The 19,395-nt window shown below is 42.0% G+C and overlaps 1 protein-coding gene across 1 annotated transcript in view; it reads right to left on the minus strand.

Annotated features, from left to right (window-relative positions):
* Positions 1 to 5,433: 5,433 nt before the first annotated feature.
* Positions 5,434 to 19,395, minus strand: part of PSMB2 (proteasome 20S subunit beta 2) — a 31,942-nt gene continuing 17,980 nt past the window's right edge. Inside the window, exons 4-6 of the mRNA XM_082686933.1 lie at positions 9,497 to 9,659; positions 7,938 to 7,987; positions 5,434 to 5,668 (exon numbers count right to left, since the gene is read on the minus strand). Coding sequence (XP_082543059.1) covers positions 5,561 to 5,668; positions 7,938 to 7,987; positions 9,497 to 9,659 — 321 coding nt within the window. The 3' untranslated portion in view covers positions 5,434 to 5,560. The remainder of the gene's footprint in view (positions 5,669 to 7,937; positions 7,988 to 9,496; positions 9,660 to 19,395) is intronic.

Below are 19,395 nucleotides of genomic sequence, written 5' to 3' on the forward strand. Positions count from 1 at the left end.
TGCTCTGCTTTGACCAAAGTCCTGGGCCTGGAAAGAGACACTCAACCACTAAAATTGAGACCTTGGGAAGTTGAGGGGATTAAATGAGATGACACATACAGCACTTAAACAATGCCCCACACATAGCAACAAGTCAATATAAGGCTGTAGGTATCGCTAAGGTGAGCAAGGAGGAAATTAGTTTATTACAAATGACTCGGTGGACAACTTTCCCTATTAACCATGTAATCTTAACCAAGTCCTATTTTAGAGATAAGAAAATTCTAGTCCAGAGTAACTTGACTAAGGTCACAGAGCGACCAAGAGGAACGCATGCAGGTCTGTCTGATCCACCCCTCCATTCCCACTGCTCCCCATGCCCTCTGCAGAAGGGCTCCCAGATCGGAGTCCAGAGAGGGAAAGCAGGTCCTGCAGTCCGTTGGGCCCCAATGCTCTGGTCCTCCAGTCTACGGTCAAGATGGTAGCAGGAGAGGCAGGAGTTAGTGTGGGGAATATAAGTGGCATAAGAAGCTTCAAATGAGGTCTCAGCATTTGATTCTTCCCAGTAAGGTTTGTTTGTTACTCCACAGGGGGAAAAATTGTGTGTTAGCCTCTGACAAACTGGGTCTAGCCCTAAAGAACAGTAGATGATGATTAAGGGAAAAGCATATACGGACGGATTACGTGGCTTCTTTTTTGTAAAGCAAGGAGCTGTGAATTAAATGGAGAGTGTTTAGACTGGGTGAGCATCAGTTTTTGGAGTTTATATTCATTTAAAGAAAAGACTTTCCTGTTCTATTTTAAAGGCTCATGGGGCTCCAGGAAGAGTAAGAGTAGCCTTTGAATACCTGTCCCACTTTCAAACCTCACGACGTTTGGTGAGTGAGGCTGAGTGGCAGGCCTTTCTTTTTCTACGTCAAACACGTATTCCTAACCCACAGGCCGGAGCTAAGGGAGCAGCAGACAGTTCGAATCCCAAGAAGGCCCCCCACTTCTGCTTCTACATGGCTGCTGCTTCGGGCCAAGGGCCATGCCGAGGAGACAGCGAAAGGACTCGAGCTCCAGGCATTAGCCAGGATTCAGGCAGAGCAGGCTCAGCCACTGTTCCTGAGCTGGGAAGCCAAGCACTTCTCAAGCTATTTCAGTGCCCTCCTCCACTGTTCCTCATCACTTCCCCAACCTCTTCACCAGTTGGGGCTGCGCTTCCCTACCCTGAGGCAAACCAGCTGTTCTCTTCTCCAGCCTATCTCCTCTCACCTCAGGTCTGGAAAGGAATACACTGTTTTCTGTGTATTAATCACCTAAACGCAGATGGGAACCAATCAGAAGACCGTTCTGAGGAGCCTGGGCAGGAGTGTTAAAGAATCAGTGAATTCCCAGTGTTTTCAAACTTCAGGAAATCAATTTAAGAGGGACACAGTTGACATTAAAAAAAAGACAAAATCTGGGGGTGCCTGTGTGGCTCAGTCGATTGGGTGTCTGACTCCTGGTTTCAGTTCGGGTGGTGATGTCATGGGTTGTGAGATCAGGCCCCTGCATCACTGGACTCCGCCACTCAGTGGAGAGTCTGTTTGAAAGATTCTCTCCCTCTGCCCTCCCCCTGCTCTCTCTCTCATAGATAAGTCTTTAAAATAAATAAATAAATAAATAATCTAGTAGACTGCAGATTAGAAAACCTCAGAGTATACCACACTATGACTCAATCACATACATATACATCATTTGTAAGAAAAGCTTCTTGAAGCAATGTTCACCCTTCGTCTAGTAGGTACAAACAGGTGTGGAGTAAAAACGCATGCTGAGTCCATAGAAATTCATCTGAATCAAGGGCTTTACTGGGTATAGAAGAGGGAAAGGAAATTGGGGAGCTAGCATGGAGATTAGGAAATGCCCAGCATGTCAAACTAAAGAACTGTAAGTTCCACTACTGCAAGTAGTGGAAAACCATCAGAAAGTTTTTGTTTGTTTTGTTAAAGATTTTATTTATTTATTTGACAGAGACAGCCAGAGAGGGAACACAAGCAAGGGCAGTGAGAGAGGGAGAAGCAGGCTCCCCGCCGAGCAGGGAGCCCAATGTGGGACTCGATCCCAGGACCCCGGGACCATGACTTGAGCCGAAGGCAGACGCCCAATGACTGAGCCACCCAGGCGCCCCCCATCATAAAGTTTTAAGTGAAAAGAGGTATGAATGATCAAACTTGTAGAGTACAGAGGAAGAACTAGAGAGGAAAGTAGAGAGGGTAGAGGCTGTTAAAATAGTCCAGGAAAGAGGCACCTGGGTGGCTCAGTTTTTAAGCATCTGCCTTTGGCTCAGGTCATGATCCCAGGATCCTGGGATTGAGCCCTACATCGGGCTCCCTGCTCAGTGGGAAGCCTGCTTCTCCCTCTCCCACTCCCTCTGCTTATGTTCCCTTTCTTGCTGTGTCTCTCTCAAATGAATAAATAAAATCTTTTTAAAAAACAATCCAGGAAAAATTATGAGGGAATAAATCAGAATACTGGGGTACAGATTTTTACTAAAAGAGATTCAGGAACTAATACTGTTAGAACTTGGTGACTATGTGAAGGTAGGAGAAAAAGAAGGCACCAAAAATGGTGCTTAGCTGAGTACAATGTGGTATCCTGGCCTATATTCCATAACAGAAAAAGGATATTAGTGGGCAAACTGGTAAAATCTGAATAAAACCTGGAGTTTAGTTAATACTAACGTACCAACCAATTATGGTTTCTTAGTTTTGACAAATGCACAGTGACTATGTAATATGTTAACTTAGGGAAAAACATGTGAGAGGTATAGGGAAACTCTGTATTATCTTTGCAACTTTTCTGTAAAACCAAATTTATTTTATTTTATACTCCATTTATTCATGAGAGAGAGAGAGAGAAGTAGTCTCCCCATGGAGCAGGGAGCCCAATGCAGGACATGGTCATGATCCCAGGACTCCTGGGATCATGACCAGAGCCAAAGGCAGATGCTTAACCAACTGAGCCATCCAGGCACCAATTAGATTACATTTATTAAAAATAAATGGTTATGAGTTCAAGCCCCACATTGTATACAGAAATTACTTAAAAAAAAAAAAAAAAGATGCCTAGGTTTCTGGTTTGGGTACTTGGGAGCTAGGTGACCATTATTATCTAAGATGGAATGCTGCAGAGGTCTTCTGGATGGAGTAGATGGTAAAGCCCAGCTTTAGACATGATAGTTCCTATGGCAGGAGGGTAAGGTACTTAGGAATAAGTGGATCTGGAACTCAGGAAAGAGATCTGGATTGGAGAAAAGAGACTGGGAATCAGGGTGGGCTGGTGGGCTTACCTAGATTGTCCTGGGGACACTTAACATTCAGAGGCAGAGAACCATTTCATTCCTAGTGAGGCATGGATACAAAATTCCAAGTTTACCAACAATTATATCCTTACTGAGCACATACCACATGCCAGGCCCTGTTCAAAATGCCTTACATTAATTACCTCATGGAATCCTCCTAACTATCCCCCATGGAATAGATACAATTTTGACCATTTCACGGTTGGGAAAAAAACAGGAAGCAGGACCGCCTATATTTTAGTAGTGGTCCTCTACTGGGGCAAGTACCAGAATCAACTCTGGAGCTTTAAAAATAGATGCCCTAGGGACGCCTGGGTGGCTCAGTTGGTTAAGCGGCTGCCTTCAGCTCAGGTCATGATCCCAGCATCCTGGGATCCAGTCCCACATCGGGCTCCTTGCTCAGCGGGGAGCCTGTTTCTCCCTCTGCCTCTGCTGCCACTCTGCCTGCCTGTGTTCGCTCTTTCTCTCTCTCTCTGGCAAATAAATAAATAAACAAAATCTTAAAAAAAAAAAAATGCCCTAGAAAAAGGCTCAGAAATCCAGTCAAAAGCCCAAACCTATGCATATTCATAGTTGCACTAGCAGCTGAGCCAGCTGTGGCGATATGAACCATCTCTTTCCCCCACTTAGCCAATGATTAACTTCCTTCTTAAGGTATAAAGCATTTACCAGTGGCTTATCAAAGTGTATGATATTCTAAGCTGATGTTAACACAATACTGTTAGTACAAATGCTCTGATCTGTAGAGAGATGGTATTTTACTTCAGATAAACAAAAAACCTATCTGTATTTGATGTTAAGAGTTGCACAGAACGAGATAAAGTAGGTCTTATCTTAGTCTGAGATCAAATGGGGTTTGAAGTTTGGTTGCTGGACCAGCAGCGGCAGCTTCAACTGGAAATGTTAGAAATGCAAGATCTCAGGCCACACCCCAAACATGTAGAAGCTACAGGAGAAACTTCTACCCAGTGGTTCTCTATCATGGTTGAAAATAAAAATAAGTTGGGAAGCTTTAAAAAATATTCCTATGTCTAAGACCCAAACCTACTTAGAATCTGGGAGTGAGGGGTGCCTGGGTGGCTCAGTCGGTTAAGCATCTACTTTCGGCTTAGGTCATGATCCTGGGGTCCTGGGATCGAGCCCCACGGCAAGTTCCCTACTCAGGGGGAGTGTGTTTCTCCCTCTCCCTCCCCACGCGCTCCCACCACTTATTTGTGTTCTCTCTCAAATAAAGGAATAAAATATTTTTTTAAAAAAAGAAGAAGAAGAAGAATCTGGGCAAACAGCCTAATCATGTACCCCAGAAAAAGAAAACTCCCCAGGTGATTCTGATACAAACATCCAGTTAGGAACCACTGTTTCAATGGCACTAGTCAAAAAACACCTACATTATTCATGTAATCACCCAAAAAGCTAGATTAGGAAGTAAAACAGGATCTGGTTAGCTGCCTATAGTACATCAATTGAATAGAATATTACAAAACTGTCAACAAGAATATGTGTACACACACACACACACACACACGGAGAGATATAGAACAATCTCCAGTATAATGTTAAATGAAAAAAACAATATGCAGAACATCTAAAAATATTTTTCAGAGGGGATATGTGTGTGCATGCACACATAAATGTGCATGCTTTTTATAGGAACAACTTAGATCTTAAAGGATAGATAAGAAATTAGTAGCTGAAGTTTCCTCTGGGAAGGGAAGCAGGTGATCAAATTATAGGAAAGGAGAAATATTTTTTATTATGTAATTACTTTGTAATTTCTTCTTTATAATTTCCTTACTATGTAACATTTTACTTTGCATCCTTTGCATTTTTTAATTAAGTGTATGCATCACCTATTCAAATTAATTAATTTTTAAAATGTTAAGCTTAGGGGCAAAAAGAACCACTGCTTTAGGGGAATGAGACATTGGCGAGCAAAATATATGAAGAGCCTGATGGGCAGTGAAACAGAACGTGAGGCTGTCTGCTACTAAAGGGCAATTAGAGCATTAATGAAGGGAAAGGGGCAGAGGGAGAAACAGTCCTGGCAAAAAGTCCAATACAGATAATCCTCTCTCCGTTTCTGTCTTGAGGTGATACTAGGTAAACTGAGACTCAAACCAGAGAGCTCAATTTATCCAGATTAAGCTTTATTCTGAATTAACCATCTGTCAAGGATGCACGTCAAAAGAGTAGAAAAGATGAAAGAGCCCATCAAAAAAAAGTCCCTTGGCAAGTGGGAGGGACAGCATAAGGTTAGGAGCCTTGTTTAGGGAAGGAAATGTTGTCCAGGTCATGGATGCCATTTTTGTCAATGATTCGAACACTGAAGGTTGGCAGATTCAGGATGAAGCGTTTCTGGAGCTGCAGAGAGACATGAAGAAAATCAGTCAATGATCTTTACTTAGCACTACCTATAGGCCAGGCTCTCTTTGAGGCACTGGGCATACTGGCAGATAGAAATTCCTGCTTTTGTGGAGCTTATTTTCTACCGGGGGCAGTCAGTACTCAGTGAAGAAAGCCCAAACTGCAGCTGGAGGCTGGGGGGCAGTGAGCAAGAACTGGGAGAGGCAGCTGGGTGCTCGTCTCTGGTCACTCAGCTGATACAAGAATAAGACAAGTCAAGGCTCTATTCCCCACAGTCAGCTACCAATCAGTCTGGCAAACGCAGATTTCTTTTTTTAAAATTCTCAAGGTAGTAAGCCAACAAAGGAGTGACTGCCCTAGGAATAAGCTTTCGACCAAAGCAATGTACTCCTACGTCCCAAGAATTTGCTCCAGTCAACTCCCCCACCCCAACATTATATAAGGCCCAGGTGTGTGCAGCTAGAGGAATGGGGGGGAGGAGGTTGGCAGAACTGCTCTTGGAACAACCCCTGCTTGACTCCTGCAATCCAAGCTGACCTGTGATTAAAGTAACATCTCTGCACTTTCTTAAGATTCTCTGCTTAAGAGACTGTTCCAAAGGAGATGTAGTCTAGGTGCATGGAAGCACACAGCCCCCACTAACCTGGCTAGAGATACAGCTGAGGAACACAGCTGGAGGAAACCTATGCTTCTGCAGCCACCCTTCCCAGATACCTCACTTAGTCTTCAGAGAGAAGGCAGAAAGCTCTCTACTTGCTCCCTTAGGAGCATATCCCAGAGATGCCCACCTCCCCAGGCCTAAATCCACCCTCCCATATTTCCCATCTCCTCTTACAACTGAGGACTAGGCATCGACAACAACCCATTCCATTTCCTGAGACCCCTCTAGCTGATGGCTCCTATGTCCAGAAACAAACTGCAAAATCAAGAAAAGGTGACAACAAGGAAATGTGGGTTTCTAAATGATCAACCTGAGACTCCATGGTGAATAAAGTCTCAAAGCACTCGATATGCCAGTGACTTCTCCCTAGCGGCCCCTTCTAACACTTAGGACAGCTGGACTAATAACAGCCTCTTAGCTGAATGACTGAAGAAAGCACATGAGTTTATTCTCAGCTTCTGCTTTGGAAAGGGGATTCACAAACAAGAGGAAGAAGGGGGCACCGTGGACTGAAAATGACAGGGCCGTATAAGAGGCAAATTGACATCATGCTCAATGCTCCCACCTGGCTCTCACCCTACTATTCTCTCACCAGACCACAAATTCAAGTTCATCCTTAGGCCACAGAAACAGAGAAAGAATTCAAATGCCTATGGGAGCTGCTTTCTCTTCCTCCTCATCCTCCATATGTACCCCAAAGACTCTTAGGAGTAGTACTGGAATGGGTGGTGTCCATGTGTCTGGCCTCATAAACTAAAGGCTTCCCTTCTCTTCTGCTTTAAGCGTCCTAGTTGCTTTCTGTGGCCTCCCGAATTCTCAGGGAAGGCTTTCTCTCAGGACCACTGCACTATGAGAGAGCAGACAGTATGGCAACTCCAGGTGGCACAAGAATAGAGCAGGTATAAAGTCTAGGGCAGTAGTATAAAGTCTAGGGCAGTAGTAGTTCTTACAGTATGTTCCAGTTACCACCTGCAACAAAATCACTTGACACTGCCAATTACTCAGGCTCCACACCAGGACAAATGAATCAGAATGGGGCGCCTGGGTGGCTCAGTAGGTTAAAAGCCTCTGCCTTCGACTCAGGTCATGATCCCAGGGTCTTGGAATCGAGCCCCACATCGGGCTCTATGGTCAGCGGGGAGCCTGCTTCCTCCTCTCTCTCTCTGCCTGCCTCTCTGACTACTTGTGATCTCTGTCTATCAAATAAATAAATAAATTTTTTAAAAGAAAAAAAAAGCGGGTGGAGGTGGAGGTCATGAATCTGCTTAAAAACAAAACGAAAAACAAACAAACAAACAAAAAAACCCCACAGGTCCCTTGATTATACACACCAAAATCTAAGAGCCACTAGGCTGGATGAACCTGTCCACCCCCACTTAACAAGTATCTAAACTGTAAAACTGACATTGATGAGAGGAAACCCAGGAGAGGAAAAACTAAGCTTGTTACCCACCAAACTCTATACCTGGTAGGAACTTCACATCTGGTTAGTGGGTATGTATTACACCTTCTGGCAAAGATCAGAAAAAAATGCAACCAAGGAACGGAACAATATTGGCAAACAGAGATAAACATTCCTTTCAGGATCCTGTGGGAGCTACTCACCTCCTCTAGACATTTCCTAAGAAGCTCCACTGCCCTCTCACGAGAGATAGCTGAAAGAGAACACAAGAGACCATGCACTCAAGGCGATGCCATTAAGTCTATCTGCCACAACTTTTACCTTTCAAACTTCTTCAGGTCAGTATGCCAGACAAATGGAAATGGGAAAAAAAAAAAAAAAAAAAAAAAAAAGCCTAGCCTTCTAGTTTCCAATAAACTTATTCCATATGCAGTGGAAGGTGCCCCAGACCCAGTGCTCTGGCAGCCACAAGCCATTGCAAATTGATTTGCTACAGAGAAGGGTAAGCATGACGGAATTCTGCCTCCCATGGCCAGGGCCTGCCTCTAGAGAAGTCCAGCGGCTTGCCTCTTTTTTACAGCCCATCCCCCTCACCCCTACACGCACCCCAACCCCCCCTTTTAGACCAGGGCTTAAATCAGTTCCATCTGCCCTAGCCAGCTGCAAGTCAGGGAAAGGGAGGACAGGGCCCGAGTTTTAGCCTCACTTTCCCAGCTGGGTCTCCCTTTAACAATGGAAAGAGAATTCATGGGATAGGGCTGAGACTCTCATAAAATCAGAGCCAAAGGAACTGTCCAGAAGCATGGCAAACTGGGATGACATATTATGCAGTTTGGCTTCAGGGGTGGTTAGTGGTGATTTTGGTGGGCAAGTCAGCTGGATTACTGACAGATGCCAAATCAAGAAACAGTCACTAGGAGGCCAGGCTAATTCTTTTCAGGATGTGGCCTAGAGCTCTGGCATGGCTAAGGTTGAATGAGAGGGCAGCACCAAAAAAAGAGTGGAGGAGCCAGATTTTTCCTGTACTGACAGGGAAGAATGGAATTTAAGGAGAGAAGTGGCTATCTGTGCTGCATCTACAGCCTGTAAAAAGGGAAAAATCCCAAGTGCCTGTTGCTCATGGTGGTGAAAATCAAGGTTGGGATTGGAGTCAGAAGATAGAACTTAGCACAAAAGCATTCCTGTGCTGAAAGCTTGGCCAAGCTAACAGTTTATCGACAAGGAGAGAGCCAGCTCCTTCTTATAGGAGGGTCAGCCATCAGGTGATAAGAACCAAGGGAAGGGCCTAGACTTGTGGCCTTCAAAAGCTTTAACATTTAAGCAAAAAATATCCTCAGTTGTCATGCTAGGGACCTGTTCAACCTCACAAGTTCAAAACAAACACACAAACCACTTGGTTTATTTGCTCGTTCTTTATAGCTGAGATGCTAATAAGCATCCAGGCAGAGCAAAGTGAGTTAAAAAACTGAAAAATTAGTCTTATTCACTACTCCCACACCCCTCAAAACAAAACAAAACCCAGCTCTGGACATAGGCAGTATCTCCTTTTGTCCGGCAGAAAGGGACTACTTTTATTAGCTCTTCAACAGCCTTGACCTGCAGGGAGAGCAGCTTCCACAAGGTACCTGGATGTGCTTCCCAGGCTCCATCCATCCTCTACTCAAGCCCTGACCACACAAGCCCAAGGGGTGGTGTACAAAATGGGGAAGCAGCTCAGGATGGGGCTCTGCTACTACTCCCTACCTAGTGCACTAGAACTTACTTGGTGTATAGTATCGGTCCAGGATACTGAGAGTCAGGAAGGCACCATAGCCATGGGCTGCAAAAGGGGCCTTGGCCAAGGCTGCCAGGTAGTCCATGTAGTAGAGCGCTGGACCCTCATGCTCATCATAGCCAGCCAGGAGGAGGTTGACATGATACGGGGTCTGCAAAAGAAAGACATGGTCAAAGCAGGAACATCAACATCTCTTCCCATGACAAATGGGAACACACCAAATTCAAATTTTTTTTAAAGATTTTATTTTTATTTATTTGACAGATCACAAGTAGGCAGAGAGGCAGTCAGAGGGGGGCGGGGGGAAGCAGGCTCCCCACTAAGCACAGAGCCCGAAGTGGGGCTCGATTCCAGGACCCTCAGATCACGACCTGAGCTGAAGGCAGAGGCTTAATCCACTGAGCCACCCAGGTGCCCTGAAACATTCCAATTCTTGATGAATAAGAAAATAGCACCAGCTAAGGAATCATGATGAAAGTAAAAACTGAGAAAAATTTAAAGGTCCAAGAGTGTGGTAAGAGGTAAAGGGAGGTTGGCTTCTTTTCTCTGAACAGAAGAGCATTGGGACTCTTTAAGGTATTAAAACAAACAAACAAAAACTGCTTTCTTCTTAAAGACTATGGACAAGAACTTGTTACAAAAGCATTTCAAAGGCAGAGAAAGCATCGGTGCTCTTCTGTCTTTCCTAATCGCTGAAGCCAACAAACACAATTCTAAGAGTGTCATGCCACAGAATAAAGCAAGCAGCAGCCCCAACCACTTCCTCCAAAATAAATAGTTTCAGTTTGGGCACCGGGACCAAACTCTCAAGCGGTAGATCGTATGCCCCAGTATTAAAGAAACAACTCGTGGGTTGCAGAAGGATAGCAGTCTCAAAAATTTAAGTCAAATCACTAAACTTTTTTTTTAATTCTTCATTTTAAGTAGGCTCCATGCCCAATGTGGGGCTCAAACTCACAACTCCTAGATCAAGAGTTGCATGTTCTCCTCAACTGAGCCAGCCAGGCACCCCTCAAAGCACTAAACTTTTAGTGCAGACAGTAATAATGGAAGTCCAAAAATATGCTAGAACTGTGGAAACATAGTAAATACTAGAAGAACTGTAGATTTAAGTGAAATGTTAATAATATTTTCCTTATATAACAAGGCTCTCCTAAGATAACTGAAAAATAATTTATATCAATGAGACAAATGTGAAGTAATTAACAGGTGTCTTTTCTTTGCATTACCAGCAAATCTAGACATGCAAGTTTCTTTTTTTAAAGATTTTATTTATATATTTGACAGAGAGTGCGAGAGAACAGGCACACAGCTGGGGAAGAGAGAGAGGGAAAGCAGGCTTCCTGCCAAGCAGGGAGCCTGATATGGGGCTCGATCCCAGGACCCTGGGATCATGACCCAAGCCGAAGATAGACCCTTAATGACTGAGCGACCCAGGTGCCCCTAAATATGCAAGTTTCTACAAAGAACCTTGACTAAGTCTGCCTTGCTCTTCATCTCCAAAGGGATGCTTTTTTCTTTTACACCAGCTGGGCCATTTACCATGTCACATTCAGCCTGTCTATGCCCCTAGGCATCAGTGGTGAGACTCCCCATTTTACATAGCTTCGTTTTTCACTGCAAAATGTGTTTTTCATCTTACATTTGCCTCTGTGGGTAGTGAGCAAGCTTTGCTCAAGATTATGTGCCCATCCTTAAAGTTACATATTCAATTAAATGCACGTTAAATGAAACTGAATATATTTACACACCCTTCTATAGAGCATCAAGTAGTAACAGCTAGTGGTCTTAAAACTGACATCTCACATTCTTGGAACAATGGTTAACATGGGCTCTTGGAAACTTGAAGAAACTCATGTTAGAAGAACACATGAAAATATTATATACTTAACTGGAACTCCAAGCCAGCTGTCCTAGTAACATTTTTCAAATACTACAGAGTAGCTCTAAACTGCAAACAAGGTTCTGCCTTAGGGATAAGATGGTGGATGGTCTGAGAGGAGTAGGAACTGACCAGCAGTAGTCAAGTCTTCTGAGAAAATAATTACCTGCCTGTCACATTTCCTGGTGGGCAGTATGCTATACTCTGCCAGGCTCCAGAACTCTCTGCCACATTCTGCAACTAAGTTCTTAGTAAGTCTGACTTTAGGCAAGACACTTAAGCCCTAGGAGCTTCTGTTTCCGTATAAACTGGGTTAGTTAATCCTTCCCCTTTCTATCTTCCAGGAAGTACGGTGAGAAAAAATAACAGAGGTGAGCATCCCAAACTCTGGAAGATGCTACTGAAATTTCTTAGTATATTAGCCATACCCCAGTCTCCTTTCAGTAGTTTACCACTTTAAACAACAAAGACAAAACTGTTTAAATTGGCTAGAGATAAAAATATATATCTAATAGAATTTTTTTCCAAGTGTGAAAACAGTACTGTAAAATCAGGCAGACACAGAATACCTTCAGGTTGTTATGGTTAAAAGTGAAATAGCAAAGAGGAAACAGAGAAGAACAAGGGGCAAAGGGAGAGAGACAGAGATGGCAGAGATGGGGATTCTAGGAGGTTTTCCTCCCCAAGAGATTTCATAATAAATTCTCTCACCTATCACAAAAAAAGTTCATCTTTTCACTAAGAGGTTAAGTTTACTATTCTTTGTTCACAGGCCAAAACGCCCACCATCTGGTCAACTAGAACAATTTTATCAAGTTGTAATGGTAAGTTAAGGATCCACTCTGCTACCCCAAGAAGGCTAAGCATCAGAACCCGGATTATGTTCTATCTCCAGGGATGATCTTGTCTACACTATGAGAGATTACGCTGTGTTTAAAACACGTGATTTTAAAAGCCACCACCAAAAGATTTTTACATGAAACTGTATCAATGAACTTCAAAAGCAAACTGTATTGCTTAACTGGTCTATATAACATCATTTATTTATGCTGAAGCATCTGATACATGTACTCGTCGAAGTCGGTATTCAGAAGCCACAATACGTGGTAGAGAAGATAACTCACAAATTCTTGTGTGACTTTGAATTACCAACTTTTGCAAGTGTGAGATGCTTAAGCATAAATAAATGGTGTTATCTAGACTAATTAAATCAATACATCTGTGTAACAACTTGGCAGTTTCTGAAATTCTTCTGACAATGCTCCATCGAAGATCTCTGGCTCACACTAGTTTTTTAAAATTTCAAATAAAGTCTTGTATACTGTCACTCCTGCTCCTCTGAGAATCATGGTGTTCAAAGTGACAAAGCCATTGTTATGGGTTTCTTGACTGTTACAGCCCCTCATATTCTCGAATCCTTACCACTGTCCCGGAATGAGACAAATTCCAAGCCCTTCAATTTTGTGTTATTCTGACCACATACACATGTGTGACTGCTAGTGGTGTGTTTAGGGAAATACTTACGTGTAAGCTACAAATACAATATAATTTATATTGGATACAAATATTCAAATATTTATGCCAATTAAAAGCTCCATGAAGGCAGGATTATGTATGGTTTGTTCAATGATATATAAGCACATAGTACACACTCAATATAATATTTGCTGACTGAGTAATAATCATACCAGAAAGCATTACACATTTTAACTTACATGTGGCTAATGCCTAGTATCCCAAGATGAGGAAAATCACTAAACAAATGTCAGAAAGTGATAGGTCCTACTTCCAAGAATTCACTCAAGTCTAAACAGACTGCCAGCATCTCTCTGAATGTCCACACACTGTTGCTTTTTGCTAGATTCCTAGGTCCTTCTCTTTCTACCTCCCTTCAGACATGGGTTGCTAAGTAAAGAAAAACTAAGGCTACAGGTCAGGCATTTAGATGAACAAAGGGAAAATAATAGCATAAGTTAAGTATCTTACAAAAAAATTGCTGGGTTACGCTATACAGTTAGACTTGAGTTCAAAATCTGGCTCTCTTACCAATGTGTGGCCTTAGAAAGGCTTGTCACTTTAACTTCTCTGAACTTTAGTTTTCTCATTAAAAACATGGGCTAATACCTACACAAAAGAGCTACAGTGAAGATTCAAAGAGATAATGCATATAAACAGTAAGCACAGTGCCTAAGACACAGTAAAGACTTGATAAATGCTAAAATTATCACTAGAGAAACACAATCATCTATGCAGTTCACAGTGCCCATGAAATACACAGAACAAGAACTCAGGAGAAGTCCACCCACTCCTAGCATATGTGTATTCATAAAGAGACATGGAGGTATATTATGTGCCTAGCACACTGCCTGACACATGGGAGAAATGCAGTAAATGACAGTTTCCTCCTTTCCCCTTACCAGACTCTTTTCAGGGGCCTCATGGTCATTGTATTCACTGCCAAAGACATTCACAAGTATCTTAACTTAGAGCATACCCACTTCACAGTGAACCTACCCTAACCTGTCTTGAGATTGATCACAGACCTGGAGGCCTAGAGATTTTCTGGAAGTCTGAAAAAATACAAACAAAAACAAACCTTACACGTAGACTTGGAGAATAAATAAAAGTACTTTATTTATTAAGTACTTTCATGCTGTTTCCGCTGCTATAGATATGTGCACCTGAGTGCCAGGCCTCACTTTCTAGCTACTTTTTTTTTTGGTAAGATGATACACACACACACACACGTGTAAATATATATATGGTACATATATATTCATTTATTTGAGAGATTGAGAGAGAGCACAAGTAGGCAGAGTGGCAGGCAGAGGGAGGGGAAGAAGCAGGCTCTCTGCTAAGCAGGAAACCTGACATAGAGCTTGATCCTAGGACCGTGGAATCATGACCTGAGCTGAAGGCAGCTGCTTAACCGACTGAGCCACCCAGGTGCCCCTCCAGCTTTTTCATCAGTTCCATTCTACCTCATGATCAGCATTCCCTGTGAGAATCTGCAAATTATTCTAGCAAAATGGAATCCTTTACAAAGTAATCCTTGTTCTGTCATGATATAATCTAGTCTTTGGCTGTTACCATTATTCTAATTATTTAGATAGCAAGTCTAGGTAATGAAACAAAGTTACGAAGTCCCCAAGGCAAGAACTGTATCTTGTATGTCAAGGCACCCTTCACAATACAGGCTGGGACTGAATATTAAACACAATTTTGAACTTATCTAAACATCCAAATGACCAATAAATGAATCCAAACATTTAGATGAGACACTCTCTGCCCAACAGCCTAGCAAACACCACAAACACCATATCTAATTGATAGACAAAGAAAAAATTTAAATGCACCATTCTGGTAACACGAAATGAATTTTAGCTTCTAAAACAAGGTACCACCAAAATTTTGCTTCTTTGGGGACTGGGCAATGCTAGACAAATGACAAATGTGCTATCTTTTCCTCCCTTTAAAAAAATACACAATGGAGTGCCTGGGTGGCTCGGTCAGCTAAGCATCTGACTTTTGATTTCAGCTCAGGTAATGATCCCAGGGTCTTGGTATCGAGCTCAGCGGGAAGTCTACTTGTTCTTCTCTCTCCGCCCCTCCCCCTGCTTGTGCTCTCTCTCTTTCTCAAATAAATAAATAAAATATTTTTAAAAAAATCTATGAGAGGAGCCTGGGTGGCTCAGATGGTTAAGTGTCTGACTCTTGATCTCAGCTCAGGTCATGATCTCAGGAGCCTACTTAAGATTCACTCTCCCTCTTCTGCTCCCCTTGCCCCTAATACATGACATAAGGTTATTTTAAAGTGGAAAGCTTTAAGTCATTTTGAGATTTCTTCATCTATACAACAGGGATAATAACAGTAAATGTAAAGTGTCCAATGTAAATGCCTGTTAGACAGTAAAAATACAGATTAGTTATTATAACCATAATCACCACTACGACTGGTACTTTTAGGATCTGACTGTATTATTAACAGATCTGACTAGATAAATAATATTGAGATGTCCCACTAAGAACCAATAAAATCACCCCCGTTTTTGCTTGCAAAAAGGGATAAAATTTAAGTCAGGGAAATTAGCCAATAAGCACATCTCCAGTGCACTTCTTCCTGGGATTGAAATGGACTTCCTAATACCTGTGCCCTGTAGAACTGAACTTGGTTCCACTTTGTGTATTTGGGCGTGAGATGGTACACACATACAAACTTTCCTCAAGTTAAGTAGAACATTTCGCCCCTTCCAACTCTTACACACACAACTCCTTGTATATTCCCTCTCTCATGAAAAAGAAACACTGTAGTGATTAAGAAGAGTGTGAAATTCCATAAATTTTACAGCTAAAGAGAACAGTTGTGATAAATACACTGAAACAACAAAATCAGCGACGAGAGTCTGGGCGGTGACAAGCAGCGGTGTGACATCTGGCGGAAGCCAAAGTCACAGCAAGGGGGAGAGAGGTGGGCGTGAGGAAGCATCCTGCCGAGCGTGGACACAGAAAAAAAGAGGAATTGACAGTCTTCCTTTGGAGCCAGGCCAGCCTTTGCCACCTCTAATTGAATAGGACGATGTTGCTGGGAGTGAGGTGCTCTGGAGGTGCAGCTGCTTTTGCCTGTGCTGTACCTTGGAACATTAAGCAGTGCATGAAGCATACTCCCATTCCCGGGGTAATGGAAGGAGATGCAGAACCACTAATAGGACAAAGGAGTTTATCTAGCGATACAGTGTTTTAATAAACAGACTTCTAAATGCACTAAACAGAGACGGGGCTTGGAAGGGCAGTGTGAGCTATTTTTTTCACCCCAGCTGACTGTCAAAGCTTCCTAAAATCTCACCTTTGGCACCAAGAGTATTTCACAAAAATGCAGTTTACAGAATTAGAAGAAAGCTCAACTAGTTTGTCCAACATCCCTTTTACAAATGTGGGGACTCAATCAAAGAAGGGACAATGATGTGCCCTAAGCCACGCAGCTAATTAGTGGTTAGAATTTAGGTTAGCCACACAGAATTTAGGTTTCTGATTCCGAGTCTTGTGTGCTTTTCTAGGAAACCACGCTGCCTCCACAAAATGGAAATCAGTGTGAAAATATGATCCCGTATGTAAATGTCAGTTTCACACTCAAATATTTCAGGATATACTATTTTGCATACCAGTATCTATTGTTCTCTATTTCATGTATCACATCTTACATGACCAATAATATTTTAAGTTTTAAAAAGGCAGATTTAATGTCCGACCACATGACTCCCCCGAAGTGTCTAAAACTATATAAAACATGTAGTAAGTACTTAATAAATACCTGTGATGATGAGCAGATACCAATACCGTAACTGCTTTGCCAATGCCCAATTTTATAAATTCATTAATAAACAAAATGGATTAGTTATCATTTCCTTATACTGATACTCTGAACTCTGAATCAAGAGCTTGTTTCCAATAATCAATAGAATTCACTAGATACTAGATACCTGCTTTGCATGGGTTTGATGGCATAACTTTAAAATTTCAATGCAGGGCACTTGGGTGGCTCAGTTGGTTGAGTGTCTGACTTGATTTCAGCTCCAGTCATGATCTCAGAGTCCCTATGTCAGACTCTGTGCTCAATGGGGAGTCTGCTTGAGATTTCTTCTCTCTCCTTCTGTCCCCTATTCCCCACAGCACGCTTGTGCTCTCGCTCTCTAACAAATAAATAAATTTAAAATTTCAATGTCAATTTTGCCATTTTAATGAACGGACTTTGTATCTATATTAGAATTGCAAGGTTCACTATATCAAACACTTAAAAAAATCTCAAGAGACTTCAGCAACTTCCAACTAAGCCACTGACTAAGCCAGCCAGGCGCCCCTTTATTTTAAATTCAACAGATGTTACTTAGCATTTACAGTGGGTGCTGGTGAATATGGGAACATGTATAGCTAGTGAATTAGGTGATTTTGTCAGGAAGCAGAGGAACTGGGATGATACTGTCATTGACTTCCTAAAGAAAATGAACTTCACTATGTAAACCGAAGAGGAGCCAGTGAAAACCACTCCTATTCCCCTGCTGAGCCAAGCCTTTTCCATGTCATAGGATACTACAGAAGCAGTAGGGATGGAAGGGGAGAAATGGAATATGAGATCTATTTGGAACGTAGAATTGACAGGAATTAATAACTAGTAGAATAGAAGATGAGAAAGAAAGAGGAGTTAAGGCTCTCAATAAGGGAAAAGATGGTAGAGCAAATGTAATCCCATGAGCTGTCGAGAGGCAGCTGGAAAGAGAAAAGAGTTTACAACCCAAATTAGGAGTCTGAATGAAGAGCCAGCCAGTTAGGAGGTTTCATTTCTACAAATACTCATTCCTGTACATGTGGAAGATAGTGAAAAGTTCACATGTGTAAGAAAGATAGTGAACAATTACAAAAGGACACTGGCAGAGCTATCCCTAGGTTGCCATGAGACCACAAAGAAACCGAGGGTGACACGTGTGTGTGTTTGGGGGGGGGTGAAGTAATATAGAGAAAATTTCCCCCGGAAAATGCTTAACTGAGTCTTAAATGGCAATTAAAAGTCAGCCAGTTGGGAGACGTCAAAGTACATTCAGGCATGAATGACTAGTAAAGTGGCCTGGTCAGCAAAAACAGAGAGACGAGAAAGAACACACAGCAGGCTGGGGAGTGCGAGTGACTGGGCAAGAAGTGGAGAAAGCCAGGGTGACAAGGGTGAGGCAGGTCAGCAGTGGAAGGTGAAAGATGAAAAACAGAGGATGATTGTGAAGACTGCACGGACTTCTAAGTTTAAGAGAGACGTTCTGGGGAGCTGAGAAGAAACTGGACATTCTTCATGATCACAAGCTAGGACCAGCTCTGTTACCCACTGTTTCCACTTACAGGGTAAAAAAAAGGAAGTATGAAGTTGGAAGTTGGAATGAGTTTCCTCCTAATCCTCTAACTGAAAAAAACTAAGAGTTTAAACCAATCTGAGCTTCACAACAAGGAAGTTAGATTAAAATGACCGCCTGATTTGCCTTTTCTCCTGTTTGGGATACATTCGTCTTTGTAGTGCTAAAAAAACAAACTGGCCCATATTTATAGATTCTCACACCAACTTGAGAAATAGAGAAACAAACAAACCTTTGATTTTTTAGAGGCCCAAGACAAAATAAAAGCATTACCCTGAAAATGAGAGTGTCTAGCCAAGTTTTTTCTTTCTCTTTTCTCTCCCATAGGTCCTTCTCTGAAAGTCTGTTTGGTGTACCTGTTTGATGCTGGCAGATGTGAAATCATCATCATGTAAGAACTGTCCTCACTTTCCTTTATAATGAGTAGCTCATGTCAAATGTTTTAACACACTGGCAACATTCTTACAACGGCTGAGTTCTCTAAGTTCAGCAATCTCTAAATTACTGCAACTACCACCATTTTAAAAATTAAAAGCAAACAACTTTTAAATTATTATTTGAATAAACTATGATTTTAAATGCTGTAAGTCAGAAGATAGGGATGTATTTTTGTGAAAAAAAGCAATGATGACCTAAGATCAACGGTAGCTTTGTCATTTTACATTTGTTACTTGAGAGAGTCATTTGGCCCTGGAGGGGCAAGTGCCCCATCTAAATATGGGGATGGTATTGCCTGTCTGCCAGCTGTGAGGAATAGAGTGCTGTTCTGTGTTAAAGTTTCTGAAAGAAGGCCTAGTAAGTAGTAGGTGCCCAATAAATGTCAACTGAATCTGAATTTTAGGAGCAAAAAACCTGAATATTGTGCATATTTCAATTTTTAGCAAAATTAAGTTTTAAAGTTCTCCTTCAATAATTCCAAAATTTCTGTAAATTTTACTTCTCTAAAGCCATCACTAACTTCAAGTTTGAAGAGTTCTCCCATTAAAGTTGTAATCTTATCGTAATTAGAAGTTTAGAAATTTAATGAGTTGAAATGCAGCATGGCACAGATGCCTTATTATACCAACTAGTTAACACGGTATTTGTTTTCTACATTAATTTTACTTGCTAATCAA

This window comes from Mustela nivalis (assembly GCF_964662115.1).
Source record: "Mustela nivalis genome assembly, chromosome: 10".
NCBI lineage: Eukaryota > Metazoa > Chordata > Mammalia > Carnivora > Mustelidae > Mustela > Mustela nivalis.